The sequence below is a fragment of the Nyctibius grandis genome, chromosome 1, assembly GCF_013368605.1.
Source record: "Nyctibius grandis isolate bNycGra1 chromosome 1, bNycGra1.pri, whole genome shotgun sequence".
Taxonomy (NCBI): Eukaryota; Metazoa; Chordata; class Aves; order Nyctibiiformes; family Nyctibiidae; genus Nyctibius; species Nyctibius grandis.
The window spans coordinates 4,117,342-4,137,275 of NC_090658.1; the positions used below are offsets into that span (position 1 = coordinate 4,117,342).

The 19,934-nt window shown below is 34.9% G+C and overlaps 1 protein-coding gene across 14 annotated transcripts in view; it reads right to left on the bottom strand.

Annotated features, from left to right (window-relative positions):
• The window catches only part of USP34 (ubiquitin specific peptidase 34), a 139,809-nt gene that overhangs the window by 53,069 nt on the left and 66,806 nt on the right, over positions 1 to 19,934 (bottom strand). For all 14 annotated transcript variants that reach the window (XM_068410804.1, XM_068410851.1, XM_068410820.1 and 11 more), the window contains 19 exons: positions 19,416 to 19,511; positions 18,263 to 18,345; positions 16,770 to 16,924; positions 15,776 to 15,889; positions 14,723 to 14,822; positions 14,431 to 14,590; positions 13,872 to 13,998; positions 13,628 to 13,775; positions 11,170 to 11,270; positions 9,442 to 9,651; positions 8,688 to 8,813; positions 7,776 to 7,898; positions 7,569 to 7,652; positions 7,162 to 7,248; positions 5,519 to 5,719; positions 4,117 to 4,199; positions 2,814 to 2,854; positions 1,726 to 1,850; positions 502 to 654 (listed from right to left, as the gene is read on the bottom strand). In XM_068410804.1, the coding sequence (XP_068266905.1) occupies positions 502 to 654; positions 1,726 to 1,850; positions 2,814 to 2,854; positions 4,117 to 4,199; positions 5,519 to 5,719; positions 7,162 to 7,248; positions 7,569 to 7,652; positions 7,776 to 7,898; positions 8,688 to 8,813; positions 9,442 to 9,651; positions 11,170 to 11,270; positions 13,628 to 13,775; positions 13,872 to 13,998; positions 14,431 to 14,590; positions 14,723 to 14,822; positions 15,776 to 15,889; positions 16,770 to 16,924; positions 18,263 to 18,345; positions 19,416 to 19,511 (2,317 nt within the window). The remainder of the gene's footprint in view (positions 1 to 501; positions 655 to 1,725; positions 1,851 to 2,813; positions 2,855 to 4,116; positions 4,200 to 5,518; positions 5,720 to 7,161; positions 7,249 to 7,568; positions 7,653 to 7,775; positions 7,899 to 8,687; positions 8,814 to 9,441; positions 9,652 to 11,169; positions 11,271 to 13,627; positions 13,776 to 13,871; positions 13,999 to 14,430; positions 14,591 to 14,722; positions 14,823 to 15,775; positions 15,890 to 16,769; positions 16,925 to 18,262; positions 18,346 to 19,415; positions 19,512 to 19,934) is intronic.

The window sequence follows — 19,934 nt, forward strand, 5'->3', positions numbered from 1 at the left end:
TAGCTTTGACAGCATCCACAGAATCTCTTCTATTTAGTAGAGCTATGAGGACAATAATGCTCCAGCAGAAAACCAGGAGCAATTGACTGGGAAACAATAATATTTGGCCACAGAGGGTACCTATGTACATGTAAAACAACATACTGATTTATTTATGGACTTACCTACATTTAAAAGGGAAACTGAGGCATATACTGAAACACAACTGTTCTTCCCTAACAGCGTGTTACGTGGACACTAAAATTCTAGAACAAGAGGACTCCTAAATGCTATTCTGCATTTCTCCAAGCACAGGCAAGCTCTATATTACTGCAGTGTCACAACTTTAACTACTTTTGTGAAGTTTCTAGAAGCATCTAAACCAAAAGTCTTAATATCTCAGTGTATCAGAAACAGTATGTCAGACATAATGATAATGTGCTATCATTTTTTCTCTTAATATTAACAAAAGTAAGTTTAAATAGATCTTTCATAAAGTCTTGTAATTTCTTAAATTCTTACCCGGATCGGTTTCAGAGCTTGAGCATCAGGGAGAAATTTTAGTAACGTTGATGCAGCCAGCAGCAAAAAGGATCGATTAATTGAGTCTCCCCCATCCAGACCAGAGAGAGATAACTTGTATAAACCATTGCAAGACTCGTGGCGAACAGCAGTCTTCATGAAAAATAAAAAATTACATTATTACACACATTATCTAGAAGATTTTTTTTCTTTTGTTGACTTTTCTTTCATATGTACGTAATAAGTTCCTCTCATAATAGCTATCAGGTTATCAAGGTAGAATATCTTTCTAAAAACACATATTACAAATAATGTACATTTACAGAAAAATGCAAAAGAGACCGTTCTAACAAAAAAGGTGATTTGTCTCTGCCCCTTGTCTCTCGAGTTACATATTTTCTACAATAAAGATTACAGCCAGTTACTAAAATAGGAATTATCACATCTGGGCACATAAGGGAAATCTATGTGATGCTGGAACTTACACTTACTCATTCCTAACTATATGGTTAATTTGTTTAATTTCACTAGAAGAACGATTTTCTTCTTTCTTTTATTCTTTTCTTAAGAAAAATATCCACAGACTACCTCTAATCCAGCTTTGGAAGTCTGCACTCTTTCTTTTCCAGGATTTTTAAATAGAGTCAGCATGTAAGCTTTTTCTGTGCTTGAGTAATAAAGCAACAGGTAATAATTATCACATCATGTACATATTGCACCTTTAAGCAATCACGAGTAAGTACAGAAATTTTACACTATGCATATCTTTATGCAATTTTCAAGTCTTTCTTACACCAGAAAAAATTACTTAAAGCTAAGCAAAAATTCAGTAATGACAAACATTTTTATATCAACTCTCATTCACCTTATTTTGTGATAAAAAGTATAGCTGAAAAAAAATATAAAGGAGGAAGTATATTTAGACTAATCCACATTAGAGGGCATCACTCAGAAATTTCAACAAATTACAACGAAAAAATTACCTTCAAACAGAAGCCAAGAACAAAGACAAGAGTTTATAAACTGGTCTGCAATCAAGCACAAATGCACCATCTTACACGGTATTTTAACATCTTAAACAGGATTCAAAGTAACTGAGTCAGATCCTGCCTGCTTTTAGCAGGAAAAAACATGTTTTGAATTTAATGGTAGCTTGAAACCAAAGTTAATCTTGTTCCATATTATGCACTAATTAGTAATGGCATCAGCTCTCCTTTAACATACCTCTGGAATAAGAAGGGTAAGTTTCTTTAGCCAGTCTTGCAAATGATCACTGTCCGCCAGACTGGATTTCACCAAGGAACAGCAGTGAGCCCAACTCACCAAGAGCCACATCGAATAATGAGTGACTGAAAGAAAATGAGGTAAATCACGCTGTAACTAACAGAATAGGCTTTTTAGGTTGAAGAGCTGCACAATTCTAGCACATATGATATTTATTTCAGTCATACTAACATACAAGACTAAATCCTTACTGGCACATAAGACACTACCTAAACTCAGAATTTTACCAGTACGCCTACTAAATACACTGGCACTACTGATGACAATTAAATTAGATTACTCTAAGCGTTATCAGTCTGGGGCACAACCCTTTCCTGCATCTCTACTTCTTAAGCAGCAAGCTGGTACTTTGCTAATGAGTTGCACCATGTCTTAACATGAACGTTTCCCTGGACTAACTAGTATATCTGTTCCTTTCTTCTTAACAGCTAAAAGTAAAACTTTAGTAGGTGATTCATAGCATTTACTGAGAATTCGAGTTCATAGACATTAACATCCACAGGGCAGAACAAAGTGGAAACACTGAAGGCAATGTATAAGCCTAGGAGGACATACCTATGTTTATGCATACCTGTGCTGTACTTTTGACAATTACTTTGATAAACTTAACCTGACACAGGTAATTTAGAACCTTTTGTAAGAAATCTCCACAAGAGGGACAGATGGGGGAGCTCCAAGGAATTCTGGGCCCAGACTGATTTCTGTAAACCAGGATAAAGGTGACTATTGGTGACTCTATTATGGTGTTATATATGCTGCTCTTTGGAAGATCAGAATACAGCTGGTTTTCCTACCAAAAACGGCTCTTCTGGAGGTGAGGGCTGCTACAGTACAAAATTTCAATTCATATAAAACAATTTCCAGAGAAGGAAAGTCTCTCTGTGTATTCCCATCTAGATTATAACAGCCCTAACACTACCAAGGAACAAGTCTTCTAATGGTGGAGTAAATCAAACACATAATTTGTTATCTTCAATATGTTTTCATTACTATTAGTTCATAACATACGGCTACTTTGCAGCAATTACCTTCATGTCTTGATCTGTGATCAGACTGAGCTTTCAACACCCTGAACAGGAAGAAGATAAAGCCATTTGAACTTTATCACAGCATGTAGCACTTAGAAATACAAGTACGCACAAGTAACAACACACTTAAGTACCCACTAAGAAAACTTTTAATCTTAAATTAAATTACATTTAAAAATTTTAATCTTAAAAGGATTCATTTCTTACAGTATTCAAAATTAGCAATGATAATAAAACTATTAAAAACTCCAAGTCACCCCCTTAAAGCTTTACTAACTAGTAAAAAGTCAGATAAAAAAGATAAAAAGTCAGGAAAAAATACCTATGAACCCTTTGTTTTATCAAAAAAAGAGAAGACGTAAAATGGAACGAAGAACTGACCCATACAGAAGAGAGCTAGTATTCTTCATAGAGAACCACACTTTGAACAAACATTTGCAAACTTTAGACAAATTTTAAATGTTTGTATTTATTTACTTACATTTTTATAAATTGCAATAAAAGGTTATGAAACCAAAAACATATTGTATATGTTTAAAATTATTCCTGCAACCCAACTAGAGGTTAAAGTTAGGCACACTTGCAGATTTGGCTGGAAATGCTCTGAATGTCCTTAACAATCTTTTAAAAATAGGGTGAAACACATTATCCATTACTTGGAATCAAATAATTCTACAACATCAAATGTGGCAAAAAACCTGACCTCCCCACCATCAGTCTGACTGTCAGGATGCACTTTTACACAGAATTGGTTTTCTCAGGACAAAAGGCAAAAAGGACAAAAATCTCTAATAGCCTGTTTCTGAAGGTAAAATTTTGCCTTCAGTACATGCACACTCACTAAAACAATAAGGGTAATTTCAGCAGTAACAAGCTAATGTTATCAGGTTGGGAAAAATAAGTCAAAACTGGCAGATAACTAAGCAGCTTAAAAGGGAATTTATTTTAATTTCTCCTTTACACTGCCTTGAAGTCGGGAATGCTAATTGCTACAGACAGAACAAAGAAATAGTTCTGCCATGAGAATTTATGCGAGCATACCATATATATTTTGTTGCTCCATGTCTTACACCCTGACCATTGAGAGTTCTCGCCACTCTCCTCTCTCTCATTCCTCCTAAAAGGGTAGGAAAACTACCAGAAGAGGTGACTAAGAAAAGCAAGTCTAATGACTATAGACTTAGATTTCTGATATGGGTGTTAACGGAGACTACAACTGAAAGAGGTATTCACTTTATTTAAAGCAGCGATGAAAATGTGCACACTTGATTAGCTTTATTACAAAAATAAAAAGATATTGTACCTAGGTGCCAAGTTGTCATATGTATAAGCAACTGACATAAGTCGCTGAATCAAACTGGTTCCCTGGACAAGTACAAGAAACACCTTTAAAAATTGAAGTCAAAAGAAAAAAAAAACAGTTAATATAACAACAAGCTTTTTGATCTGTTTTTAAATTATACACACTGTGTGAATCTAAAACAAACCCACCTGTGTAGAGGGAGGAAGAACAAAAGACAAATCATAGCATCTCCACAGTTAAAACATTGTTTTTTATTAAAGCAGCTCTAAAATCCTGTGCTTCATTGACTAAATCTAGATGCTAAAATATCATTCTAATTCTCTAAGAAAGACAATTTAACTGAATAGAAAAATCAACCTTTTATTCAATCCCTTTCATAAAAACATAGTATTTTTTTAAAAGCATAGACTATTCACTTCCTTTTAAAAATCAGGCTTGAAGAGACAGGGTTGAGGATGAGGTTGGATATGTAAATTTTGCCCATCTCTGTGATCAGAACATTTTATTGACTATACATTCACTTATATAATTCTTTTTTAGAGAACCTGACAGGCTGCACAGAATTTTTCAAATCAAAGTCTGAAGAAACTCTTTTAAAATATTTAGATAGCAAATCCAGTGCAATAAAAAATATTCATCAATTGACAACTAAAAATTTTAAATCAGTTATAGAAACTGGTAGCAGCATTTACACACAGCCAACGTTAAAAAATGTAATACGTTTGATAATTTCCCTGCATCATAGTAGCTTTGGCAATTTAGGGATCTGTTTTGCCAGAAATACCCAATACTTATAGAATAGTTAAGGTCTTCCCATATGTAACCATGGCAAATGGGAAGTTTGGCTCCAGCTCGCAGCGTAGATCTACACTTTCTGGCAATCACAGCTGGTCCTGTGCCCAAGAGCAATCGATTTACAGTGAACATCTCTCTGATGCCAAAATACTACTGATTAAGTATCGGGCTTGGTCTACATTAGGCAATTAGCATGCAGGAGTCTGGTAGGAAGGTTTACAGGTTTAGGTGAGTTTACCATACACTCGCTCAGATATCCCTAGTAGAGGAAGTTATTTTAGTGTTTACTAAAGGAATCTAAATAACAGGCTAACATAAAAAAAGGAGTAATTAATGTGGAAAACAAAATTTAAGAAATAAAGCACTGGAATTCCAAATTCCCAATTCGCGTGATCACCAATCACCAAAAAACCTTTTGGTTCCAGCTTTTAAAACTGCCAGGTTTAAAGCAATTAAAATACTTTTTAGAGGAGAATTAGCATGTAGGATACAGATTAATATTAGTAGCTTTTTCACTAAGTTATTTTATTACCAAAATAAAGGCTTCACACAACAAAGGAGTCATTTTTATAAAGTTCACAAAATGGATACACTGTTTATCTCTTACCTCTGTTAAACGAGGTATATGAAGGCCCTTCACATGGTCACTTGCAGTCTTCCTTGATTTGCCTGGCCATGTTCTTTTTCTGTGACTCTCCGCTACACCAGACCAGGCAAAGACATCATGGTAAGCTAAATCCAAATCTGAAGGATCAACTGCAAACTGGCATATCAGCTTCAGCAAGCAAGCAAGACAGTCTAGCTGCCACTGTAAATAAGAAGAAAATAAAATTTTCCTTTTTCAGGAAAATTTCTGGTATACAGAAGTGCTTTCAAGTTGAATATATTTAACCATGCAGAGACAAGATACTACTTAAAAAATATCATTTTGTATTGTAGTATCTCTTGTCAGATGAAAACCACTGATTCTTAGTAACTTCTTGGAGATCAATTTTCATGTCTCTCAGCTGTGTGGCTGTGGCCAAACATAGCACCTGCTCAGCTCCACCAGGAGAAGGTGCATTATGAGAGTAGAATCAACAGAAATAGAGCACCAAGTCACAGCAACACATGAAGCAGGTCGGCTATCTAGCACCTCTATGTGTAAGTGTACAAGATTCTGTATAAGTCAGGTCTGTATTAAGGCACTTAGTTGCAGAATTTGTTACTATTTTGCAGTGTTGTGCACACTTTCTAGACAGACCAATAACAGCAATAATACAAACTTTCGTTCATATACTGAATAGAGAGAATGACAATTTGTTTCTAACATTGAAATAATTTGAGAACAAATACATCAAAATCAGTTAAAAACTATCAAACTTTTACTACAAAGTACACCTGCCCTCTTTTTAGCATTTCAGTAACTGTCATGTTTTATACATACATACGTATGCTTGTTCATTTACTTCTTTCTATTTACATATGACTCAGAGCTTGAGATATTTCAATTTTTTTAATCAAATGCCACAGAATCGAAAAAAAGGGAAAAATTAACTAACAAAAAAAGTTTTCACTATTATATAAATTTAGCTCAAACTAATAACAGAATAATGATGAAAAAGACATCATATAAGAACAACTAATAATAATGTTCACAATTGAAAATTGTCTTTATTAACACCATAGCCACAACGCTACCACTTTTGTCTCAAAGCCAACAAGGGGATATGGTATTTCTTGGCCTCTTCAGAGGGAAAGATAATTAACAGATTACTGCTTTTAAAACAGACTATAATAAAAGTTTCCAAATAGCAACCTTCTCTAAAACAAGCAGAAAAAAAGCAAAAATAAAGCACCTCCTTCTTGTTTGGGAAATTTTGACTTTTTTTTTTTAAGAAGTGTGATATGCATAGTACTATCAATGCAGTTGCAATCATTCCTACAGATGGAACCCAGGTTTTATCTCTAAGATGTTCTCATGATCTACAATTTTACGTTCTACAAACTAGGATTTTTTAAGACTGGACAAAAAATTAAACTGAAAATACACAGAAAAACACAAAGGGTGGGTTTAAAATATAAAAAAGCAGAAGTATGAAGCTTTTTTTAAAAGAAAACAAATTCTTTCAGGAATATAAAATATTCAAGAAAAAGATGCTATGGAGGTTTCAATTATGGAATTCATTTATTTCACTTACTACATAAAAGTAACTATAACAAAGGCTGAAAGTAATGAACTCTGGAGAAAAAGGGTGAATAAACACCTACCACAGTCCATGATTCCTGTTCTTTAGGCTCTAAGATTCCAGAATTGAAAATTTCTAGTAACTGTTGGAGCCCTCCAGCAGCAACAAACTGTAAGTATATTATGGAACCAGTGTGAGAAAGAGCAAACACAAACATATCACTAAGTTCAGTTAGATACCAATCTACGCTTTATAAATTAAAAAAAAATCCGATCACTATTCAGCTGGATGTTTTATGAAAAAAAAAAGAAATAGTTGTACACAACTACGACAAATTTACAGGCCTGATTACACAGAAAATCTTTAAAATGTTATACCTAAATTTGAGATCAAAAACTCTACGACAGATAACACTTTAAATGGGTTTTCATTTTATATCTTTTTTTAAACTGGAGTAGATACCACAGAATACTGTAGGAAAAATCAAACCTTGCAGCTCCATGTGTTTTTACTATTTTCTATTTGATCTTCACTCGAATCATCTGAGTCTGGGTAAAGGTCACTGTAACTTCCCTAAAGATAAACAAGGACAATTAATTGTAAAAAGTTAAAGAATTAAAATACTATAAAACAACTCACCAATATATACTTTGGTTTAGAGAGAAAACACATATTTTGTGCAAGAAACTCTATTACCGTAGATTCACGTCTTATTCTCCTGTTGGGCTTTCCCAAAGCTTCAATGATTTCCAGGGCGTACAAAAGTTTATGGGCACTTTTTATTCGCAGAAGATCCTTCCAGCTAAAGCCATCATTACCCTTAAAAGATTAAAAGGACAGAAAAAAATTAACGCAATTACATGTAATGCTGATCTACCTGAAAAATGTGAGAGGATTTTTAAAGTGACATGGACAAATTATTTGGTTTTTAATTTCATCTATTATTTGAAATTAGAGAATTTCAAGCAGATTTCTATACACAATTAACCATTTGAATAATGTGAATTCAGCAATGAAATTTGAGTAAACCTCCAACTTTATTATAAGCTAAGGGACATGCAATTTTACAGTAAAGGAGGCCAAATATTATACTCTAAATTATAACTTCCACCAAAATTTCCATGTATGTGTCCATAAAGAACCATAATATAAAAAAACCTGTTAATATGTAATTTCAACAACTTCAAAAGAGCCAAAATTTTCATCTATAGGTCAAGAATCAAGAAAACAGCTAGGTGAGTACCCATGTTTTGAAGTTATAGAAGAGTACAAAAGGATTACTATCACAACAGTCACAATGTTAAAGCAAGGCTGCAGATGAAGAAACTGGTGTTTCAATTCAAACCAAAAGATTGTGACAATTAGCATTGACTATTCTTTTTATTTATTAAATAATTTTTTAAAAGGAATCATAGAAACAAACCTCGGGAACTAAACTGACAGCTCTGTTTAGATTAATTTCATAAGAATTATTAGGTTTGTTTATTAGGTTTACTTAACATACTTACTATCTAACATTCCTATCTGGGGAAAATGCAACTAAACACTAGACACTAAAAGATCCATGTCAATAAAGGTAAACATGTAAAACAAGAATTCCTTGTTTACCTGCTCATCTGAAATATTCTGGAATGCCTGCAACATATTAGGGCACGTTGGCAGAAGCATTAACAGTTCCCAGACGCGTCTGGATAAGTTTTCTGCATGGAGATGGAGCTCTTCACATCTTGCACTCTGACAAACCATAGAACAACCATTCTTATTGTGAACTTCTTTGTGAAAATAACCTTGCTAAGATTTCAAAGTGCAAAAATGTATTTATTCTTAACTAAGCAGCTGTTTCCTAACGTAAATCCATAAATAGAACATGATAGTTGAAGTCTCACTGAACCTGCAAGAAACTAAGTTCCATTATGTTTACAGTGTATCACATATTTTGAAATATCTGAGTGTAAATAAAACTTAAAAATAAACTACTGGTTCAAATATACTAAATTTCCCACAAGCTAATGACGGCATATAAGACATAAAACTTGAGTTTTTGCAATAAAACCTTTACAAACCTTTCTTCAAGTCAATTATTATTCACCACATCTATTTAAATAATCAATGTTCTTTCTTAAGAATTACTTTTCTATAGCTTCTACAATATTTAGAACATTTAAAATACATCAGAACAATGCTGTTAAGAAAATCAGGAAAATCATGATAATGATTATACCATACATGAAATGTGAATATACAGACAATAAACATACCTAGCAATTGGATAGAGTACACAAGAAGTAGGCTAGATAGGAAAAATAGATCCAATTAAACAAGAATTAAATGTAATTATTCTAATAAAGTTACTCTAAATTACCTCACTATCTTCCATAGCCACTTCTCCAGAAGGAGGTTTAAAAGAGGCAAGCATCTCTAACAAATCAAAAAGGGTGGTAAGATGAGGTTCTTGCAGGAGTAAAAGCATTGGAATGTTGTCCTTCTGAGGAGGAGGTAGGCAGGACGCTGGAAGCTGAACACCTTCACCTTTACGTTCTCTCCTTGGTGCGCCCAGGGATACAAACACCATCTAGAAACAGAGAGAAACAACAAGGAGGACAGAGACAATTTTAAAAATTCATATGCTAAAACCATGGAATGTTTTCAACACGATCAGAATTAAGAACTTAAAGATACATCAGTATCTTTGCTGTCAAATCTTTACTGAGCGTCATTTTGAGCAACTGCTATAATTAAAGCTTGGTCCCGCTTTCACTTAAGGCATTCATGGTGTAGTTGCATACACTGTTTGCTGCTGTTACAGTAGACAGTCGTGTTTCCTTGTCCCTCATTCCTTACTTTGCCATTCAGGCTGGGGAGACTCTAGTATTGGTCTGACTTCTCGCTATAATAATGAAATGGCACAAAAACTAATCCAGAGGAAAAACAAGATAAATTGGCTCAAAGGACCAGAAGAATGCTAGCGAGGGCGTAGCAACACAAATAACGGTGTGGTTGGCAAAGCAGACATTTGTTATACTGGCACAACCACGTTGTGAAAAGCCATTCTCAGATGCACTGTTCCTGCTGACTAGTTATCACCTCCATACATTGATCACACCCAGCCCTTCAAACAGAATGCTACTGCTCCTCCAAGTTCTGCAAGCATAAGAATTCATCTGATTGCACCATAGTTCAATTCTGTAAAATTATCTATGTCAATAAGAAAAAATTATTTTAAAAACTGGTTCTGCTTTTGAATTAACCCAATTCATTTAGCAAAAAGAACTAACAAACAACCGAAGATGTAGTCCAACATCATCTGATTTGGAACCGCAAGAGTCAAGAGAGACTAACTGCTACAACTGCTAACAGCCAGCAATGGCACACGTAAGCATATCAACCAGTAATAATCTTTCTAAAAGGATGTTAGCAGATCCCTGAAGGGGTACACTATGAGTTTAGTTTTCCCTTATATAGAAAGAATGTATGTGATGATGTGCTGGTAAGTTTTATTACAGTCCCACCTCCCTAAAACTGTCGAGATGTCATTCACACTTAAACAAATCAAATCAGGCTCTTCATACTGTGGACTTCAGCAAGCTTATGAGTAGACCACTCTAACAGGAACCCTCAACTGACATAAAAAACTACAGATGAGCATTAAAAAATGCTTCAGATGGAACCTGTGAAAGGAGAGAGCTAGTCACTGCTACTATGGAATTAGTATGTGTTCAACAATTCAGACAAAATGTGGATATTTGATTCTGTTTTCACTGGTCCCTTGTTTTCCTTGATGAATGAAAAAACTGATTTTTTTTTTTTTTTTTTTATTCCTTGAGTTTTCACATCTGCTAACATAACTAGCATTAGGCTTTAAAAATTATTAATTATTTTGAAGATTGACAGCAGCAAGGACTGACAGCATTAGTTTGAGCTTACAGGAGGCACATATTGGATAGCATGAAACAACGAGTTGCAGAAAACTGTAGGATGCTCCCAAAGAAAAGTATACCTTCCACCACCACTACATACATCAGCTGCACAAGACAAAAGCAATATATCAACCAATCTTTTTCAGTGACTGCTGTCTCTATGCTGGTAATACCTGCATATCCTTAAACCCCAACTCATGAAGCGTTTTTTCATCATAATCGGTTGTCAGTTCGTGCCCAGATGAAATCATTCTCACAGGTCCCATGAGGCCACCTAGGATAAAAACATATTTCAGTAAATTTCTGGAATCATAGTTTCATTTTCTAATGAAAGTGCTAAGACTTACTTTTAATAGTACACACTTCAGTAGCAATTAAAACGAGGCAAAAACTTAATGCAATTTCCTTATGAAAACTGATCCATTACATTAAACCAAATCTACTTGCGTGTATTCAGAAATAACCTTTTCAATAACAGTTCTCCCAATCTTGTAGTGAAAACTGTCCACTACACAGATTAAAACACACTTTGTATACTTTGTAGTAAATTATGCTATGCCAGAGAAGGATAATGGAAAATGATTGTGATCATCAACAAAATCCCTTTGTAGCACACACCTGTGATAAAGTCAGCAAAGACAAAGAAGCAATGATTAATCTTACTTAAATGTAAGTTGGAACCGAAGATGTCATATACTTCAGAAAGGAAAAACTGAGAACACCCTTCAAAGAATTCTCAACACTGAACAAGAAATCTGAACAATTAAAAGATTCAGAATTTGATTTCATTTGGTGCAGACAATCAAGCAGTAACCAGGAATTACAATGCACAATGACTTTATAGCTCACAGCACTCATATAATTCTAACCACCAATTCTGGTGCACAAAGGTATTTGTCATGGATTGAAATTTGCTATATTTGTTAAAATAACAAAAAAAACACCCTACGTATACGTAGCAAACTTCATTCTTTGACTGTCCTAAAGACACGCACGGTGTAGAGCACGCACAGTCAGCCTGCTTCTTCTGATAATTACTGAAAGCCCATCACCTGCAGCCACACAGTCACTGCTGATGTGTGCACACAATAAATCCAGGTGATGCTTCCCAAGACGAGCTGAGATACAGACCCAAGTGCTGACGTTTCCAAACTAGAGCAATCCAGTGAGATGTACACACAGTAACTTTGATGGGACTGCCAGATAAATGGAGGTATCAGGCAAATACATGAGCCCCAAATCCTGCCCAAACAAAATTTCTGGGACATTCTGGATAGAGAGCAGCCCTCTGAAGACATCTGTCAGTTAACAATAAAACCATGAAGGTTTTATGTGGAGTTAGGAATAATCTCACATATTTATCACTGTTCCTATCCTCCCCAGCTGGCTGCTTTGAAACTTATCAATGCAGTCAGACAAAATAATTTCAAATAGATAAGGGCAGGCAAACACATCATCCACAAAAACATACAGAAATCTACCACCCTCTGCACTTCAGCAAACTAGTAACAGATTTCAGAAGAAAGAATACAACAAACAACCTGAGTGAGAAGCAAATACAACCTCACATTTCTCTGAGCACTGCAGATTTCAAATGAGCAAGAGATGTTACAAAAGGTATTGAGACCTCCAAAGAATTAGGTGGTAAATGGTAAATTGGGGGGAGTTTATTGTAGTGAAAGAGAATTTAAAGGAACATTCAATAAACATGAATGCATCTATTACTTACAGATACATTCCCAAAGTTTTGGCTCATGGGCATTCTTGGATATTCCCTTGGCAGAAGCACAATGGCAAAATCATGAGAAACGTATCTGTAACCAATACATGCTTTAAGGTTCTTTTAGCCCATTTCAGAACCTGCAGCCTCATTTTCCACAATAATAGTTACCTCACTTCTGTAACAATCTGTTTAACATTTAATTTCAGTGTCTTCACCTTCTCAAACTAGATTTCCTTTTCCGACACCAGGTGTTAGATGCGACTGGTATCACTTCAGACATACCATTTGTTCATGCATCCCAAGAGCAGGAAAATAAAAGTAACACTTTGTGTAAAGATGCTGGAAATGAAAGGGCCACCTACACAGTGGTGAAAAGGCAGGCTAACAGGAGCGCTAAATGAGGCCAACAGCGTAAGAAACTGCCAGTCACAGTTAACAACAGATGAAACAAATAAAAAGATGTAAAAAAAAAGTGCAAGTCTAGAATTCCAAGAGTCAAAAGTTGATACAAAGATTCTGTTATTTCTATCTATTTCATGAAATTGAAATCCCACCTGAGAAAACAACTAAAAACCAGTTAAGGACAATGCGATTTAACTCTATAAGGAAACAGCAAGAGAAGAAGTCATAGTCTGACATCATGAGCTTTAATTTTTACTGAAATTTGATAAACTGCTCAGAGTTCTACCTCAGCTGATGAAATAATCGCCACTTCAGGTTCCTAACCAGGAACGTTTTTTTGCTGTAGATCAACTAGTACAGGTATATTAAAATGGACATAGTAAAAGGTCTCTGAGACAGGAGTGTGCACTATGTACCTTACAATCCATGTCTCCTGTGACGCAGAACAACCCAAGTTTTCAAGTGAAGCACTTTAAAAGTGAAGAGGTGTGAGTACTACAGCTTACCAGGGAAATCCCCTTTGCGGCTGCTTTGGCCAAACTCCTGAAGCTGTGCTTGTTGATTTATCTGCTCCTTCTGCAAATTTTCGTACCAATGGGTGACTTCTGCCCGTAGATCGGCCACCTGGTCACTTGGATACATTTCTATAGTCATCTGAAATAAAACATGTATTTTACTTTGCGAAGTGCACAATGGACTTACTGAAATTTAACAATGTAGGATGTACTTGTAAAAGGGCTTTTAACTTACCTTGTCAGGAAGCCCAGCTGGCTGACATACAATTCTTAGTGGCAGCGACTGTTTGTCACTCAGGGCTTTCAAGTGACTGCTGATACCAGTGCCTTCAATCTGCCACTGTCTCAGATGATACGCAAACCTTAAGCAGCAGGTAAAAACATTGAAAAAGTGTTTTTGTCAAAACCTATTTAACACAAATGTTTGATAAACAATGAGAGGGAAGACAAAACTTGCACCTTCATTCACTGTTTTTGCAAAATAAGAGGAAGTTATTGATACTCTCAGTATTTTTCAAACAAAACTAAAAAAACTTTGAAAAAGTTTCTCTGGTGAGGGATGAGGAAACATGAACCACAACCATACATCTTTATATAAGGAGAAGGGCCAACTCCTGTAACTGTTTAAATCTTATATACTACCTTTCAAAATTATGCGTTACTGTCCTTACTTTACACAAAGAAAACCAAAGAAACTATCACTTAAATTAATAATAACTTGTAACTCATTCATCATTACGATAAAAGGAATGTAAATAAATTCTGCATCAAAATGTATCGATGGAGCTATTTACCTTCTCCTAAAAGCTTCCAGGTGTGTCTTCAGCATTAAAAGTCCTCTTTCAATAATGGTCAGACTTGAATGAGAGTCTTGCTCAAGGTTACTAGAAGCTATCATCAGACTCTCCATACACTTGCTAATAAATTCTTGTTCTTTTTCAAGACCAGTTTTACCTGTAACATCAGTTAAAGCAAATCATCACAACTTTGAGACTAGGCATTTCAATACTAAGAATAAAAAGAGGATAACACTAGATATTCTTCACATTTTAAATAGAAAACAAAAATAAAAATGAAAATTCATACCATTGATATAGTAAGAGTTGATATACTGGATAGCTGCTCGACTGACATCACCAGATTGTGCTCTTAAAGCAATACCCCAGAACTGGTCCATGCCACACAGCTGTTTTGACAAAAGGAAAACAAACACACAAGCAAAACCTTGCCTCATTATTTTACTGGAAGTGATGCTTTTCTGACCTGAGACGTTTTATTTGCCTCTTGATGAAATTACTAAAAATATCTCTGTTTTTCCTCTGCTCGGGCTCTCAACACTGCACACATCAATTACTATAAAATCCTAACTGTCACAGAAATATTTTCATACTTTGAAGCATAGGAGGACTGCTTAAAATTCAAGAGTGAATTTTCATTTTTGACACACAGGAATACTTCTAAATGAAGCCTTAAGCCCACAACTATTATTGGTATTCATTGCAAGAATAGAAATTTTAATAAAAAATTGCCTCGAATCAATTCACAGAAAAATATCCTATATATTATTTTATTTCTTAGATAGCTTCTCTGTATAAAAAACTACAGAAGAAACTTCTAAAGCACATCATCCGTAACTGAGACACATTTTACAACAGATTTCTAGTCAGAATTAAATATGCCTAGTAGAATGTTATCTGAATCTCCTTATTTATAAAAGTAAATATTACAAACCCATTCTTTAAACACAACAGTGAATACAGCTCAGTTATGCTAAGAATATGACAAACTGCACAAAGATATGCAGGCAACAGGTATCACTTTCTGTGTTGTTTCCTATCTCTACCTCTAGAGACAAAAGCCACACCGGCTCAAAGTCATGAGGGAAGGTCAGGATCACTGGCCTCTTTTATCTCCATTTCACTGTCCTACATTTGGAACTTTTGAGTCCTGAGCTTCCAGGGCTCTCCTCAAGGCAGTACTCTGTACATACTCCACCACTATGGGCTACGGCATTACTATCTCAAACCAATAAACAATATTCAAGCCAATAAGTTCCCAAGATATACACCATAGTAGATAAGTAATTTAACTTTCCCCTTCCCTCAAAACAAACCCCATGAGCACAGAATCTAGGCTTACCTCTGAGTTTGAGCCACCATCATATGCACTAGTAGCCAAACGAGCCAAATTACACAAATGTTGGAAGAGGTTTAGGCCAGTCATACTAATAGTTTCAGGTTTCAGTTGTGGCATCTAAATAAAATGAATGTACTTTAGTATGGAAAAAAAAATCAGTGATGGAACGGATAGCAATTACATGGTATTTATTTTATCAGCACAGAAAAATGTCATTGTTAATACCAATCATACTCAAATGTAGTAGATCAATTAAAATTTATTCTTGCAAAAGATCACACTCTCTGCATTTTATATATAATACAAAAAAACAACACTAATTGGCTTAAACAAACCTCTTTACTGCTGATTTGGACTGTAACAGTGCAGAGGGAATAAAAATTATAATTGTAACATTAGCTGCTGAACTTATCAACAGCAGGACAATTTGTTAGCATACATGACATGTCCGTCCAAAAAACTCATACGCTTACAAAACTAGACAAAAAACTGTGCAACCCTGAAAAAGAACTGAACTACATTGTGCAATAGCACAATCTATCCATTTTATAACGTTGTCTGTTGAAATGGATGGATCCCTTGCAAAAACCTCTACTACTACATGTTCATATTTTCAGTGGACGTATAGATGAGATTTATATGGCCCTCCAAAAAAGAAGAAAAGTCATTTTTTCAGTCAGGTAAGTTATATATCATAAAGGAAAGTATAGTTTTGGGTGGCTTCTATTTCAAATTGAAGTGCTACAAAGCTTCAGCTACAACACACAGGCTATTTGCAAATAAACACTCAAGTAAATACTAGTGTGAAAATCATTCACGCCAATCTGTTCCCCTCTTCCCTCCAAGCGGAGAAAAATCATTGTATGACAAGTGGAGCCCTCCCAGACTACTGAAGACATACCTTTCATAGAAACAATTTTAAATACGTTAAATAATGCTGATACGGGAAGAAACACTTTTACTAGAATTATAAGGTTGCCATTAATGCTCTACATACCTTTTCCAAAAAAAGATGCTTGTAAGTCTCCATACCCATAGCATGCTGATCTTTACTTCGTACTTGATTTAAGAACCAGTGTAGTGCATCATCGTAACATTCAGAATCTTCTACTAAGCAGTGCCACAGTATGTCCACTTGTTCTAAACTCAACCCTAAAATTAGGGAAGCATTTTTAACTACTCCTTTATAACATCAAATATACCGCGATATTCTACAAAACCCAAGAATACACACAGAAAAATCAGAATAGGTTTTGTCAGGACAAGAAGTTTTCAGAAACAACAAAAGAAAAATGCATCACCTACCAATTCGGAATCATACACTTTTCCCCTTTCAGAGCTTGCAATCAGCTACAGGTTTTGGTCATTACTGCTGTCAGTTGTCACTAAACCAATGAGCAGCATGGGTTGACCTGGGATCTCATACCAAACAGCAGGTTGTTTCTCAGTTCATAAGTAATTATTGGGCACAACCTAGAGTCCAACTTTGAGCTAGGTATTGCAACTTCAACTGAAAATAGTATCTCTCTGACTATTTCATTGCTTCTCCTTTCAAGAGAATAGTAGGTTTATTTTCTTAGCTGTCATATAAACATTTATGATCTCAACAAATTTCTTTAAAAAGAATTGTGGCTATCTTATCAGCAATAGCAAATATGGTGTTAGAATTTTTTCTTCTCTTGGCTACAGATATTCTCATTCCTTCCTGTACTCTAATGACCAGAGGGACCAGCCATGCATTGTATGCCAACTGTGACCACCTGTAATGAGACTACACACATGACTCCTGCCTTCAGTCGTTTTAACAAATGACCTTAATATACAATCAACTGAAAGTCTGTACAGAGCTGATGCTCAGACAACACTCAAGGCTATTAGTTTACAAGGGCTTAAGAAGAGGGCTGCCAAAAGAATTTATGGAAGGGAAAGCTGCCAAGGGTTACTAAAAACACAGAAAATCATGTTCAACTTTGAATTCCATCAGCCATGTCAAAAGATTTCTATTTTTAACCTTTTAGAGTAAAAGATATCAGCATCTGTACAGATTAACTATCATACAGAACACTACTTTCACAAACGTGTAAACCAATTCCTGACAGTATTAAAATATAAAGAATTATTCTTTTTTGGTATCACATCTTACAGTTCACTCCAGTAAAAGATCCCTGGGAACATTAAGGACATGAACCAAAACCCACAAATACAGGATATATTATCTTCGGTTCAGCAATTACCACAGTCCTAGTCTTTCGAAAAACTGAAGCACAGAGAACACAGAAATTTGTTCTCACAGAACTGCAATAGAATCTAAACTCCAGTGTTGGTTCTGTGCTTTCATCATAAAATCTTCCTTCTTTTGAAATAGTATCAGAGATTATTTAAAATTCTATGTTTAAAATATCATATTTATTTAAGCTAACATTGATTACTAAGAACTACGTGAGCCTTACTTTGAGGTGCTCCTCTGATAAGGTAACCTTAAATACTTACTGAAATGATCTGGTGATCCTAAAGTTGAAAACACACATGTCAGGAATTGAAGACGAACCTGAACTTCTGCACTGTGGCTGTATCTAAAATTTAAATTTGTATAAAAATGTAAGTTTATTTGTTTATTGTCATAACTTTTTTTGCCACTCACACACGTGCCTCTTAAAAGCAGAAATATTTTTTTCTTATAAGTTTCTTTCTGAACTTTCAGTTCAGTATAGTCTATAGACTCCAGCTGTACACATTACAGAACCATACCAAACAAGTGGAATGACGCATTAGACATTACTAGATAAAGTACTTTTTCTGTTGTTTTTTGGGGGGGTGGGAGTGGGGTTTTTTTGGCATACAGTACAATTCAAGTGCATCATTTTGTCATTAGCACTTTGCAATATCTGATCTTAATTTTTTCCCTAACTTGTGAAATGCTGATATTTCTACTCTGAATTTCCGATCCCAGCTGATACATACTCTTTATAAAAAAATTTTCATAGCTTATATAAAAACATTAACTTTCTTTCCACTTATAAGGTAGAAGCTAAATGGTCAAAGGAGCAGAACAACATATCATTTGAATTTAAAGCAATTAATCCCATTTTCAAACAGCTGTTGAAGTAATTTCTCACGAGAGCAATGTCTAATATAAATGAGTATGATGAAGTAAAATTTTGACCCATAAATAGCAACATTTTTCAATTGTGGATGCCCATATATACATATTGACTTTGACATCTGTCAAAACATGAATAGTCTATTCCTCCAGGATCGGGAAGCTAGAAATTGTATCACTTCTGTATATACACCTAACTTTAATCATACAGATTGGAAAGTGCGGATGATAACACATCTTAAAACTAAAACATTTGAATAGTTTTATGACATGAAATCACTTTAAATTGATTTGAATATATAAAATCTTTGTGCTTTATTTGTAAACAAGTATTCAACATAACATCTAACAAAAATGACATGAGAGTTGTTGCATGGCTTTTTAAGGAAAAGGAAGCTATTTAAAGTTACTGTTTTTACAGACCTTTGTCCCCCTAAGCATGTAATGTCCCTATAGAAAGTATTTACTTAGAAGAATGCATCAGAAGCTGCAGAAAAGAAACGTTTAAAACCATAAAATAAAAAAAGTTCGTTGTGTACTTACAATGCATGTTTGTGTCGTCCTTCCCTGACCGCCTGAATGTAGTGTACCAAATTATCAAAGAAAAGTTTCATCATATTAAGTTCCTTTTCTGCCCACCTGTGTCAATTTAAAGGGCAGAAAGTATTATGGTTTGCTTAAAAGAATCAGAAAAGCGACAGAAATTAGACAGCTACTATAGGAAAATTGCATAGACATAAAACCAAAGTAAACATTCAATCTTCCATCTATCATCTTCTTCCTTGTCATCCATGAGGCTCCACAATGTCGGTAGTTTCAGGCACAGGACTGACAGAACACTCCCTCTTTTGAGACCATGAAAACTGTTCCTAAAGGCCCTAATTCAGAAAAGTCTAAGCCAAAACTCAGAACTGGGCATATGTTTAAATGCCATGTCAAAAAGGCCAAGAAAAATTGGTGATAATCACTGTAATCTTTCCCAGAAGTTCCAGTAGTCTGTTCCCTATAGTTAGACCAGCTAGTTACATAGTTTGTTCTAGTAAGGAATGCTATACTATATAA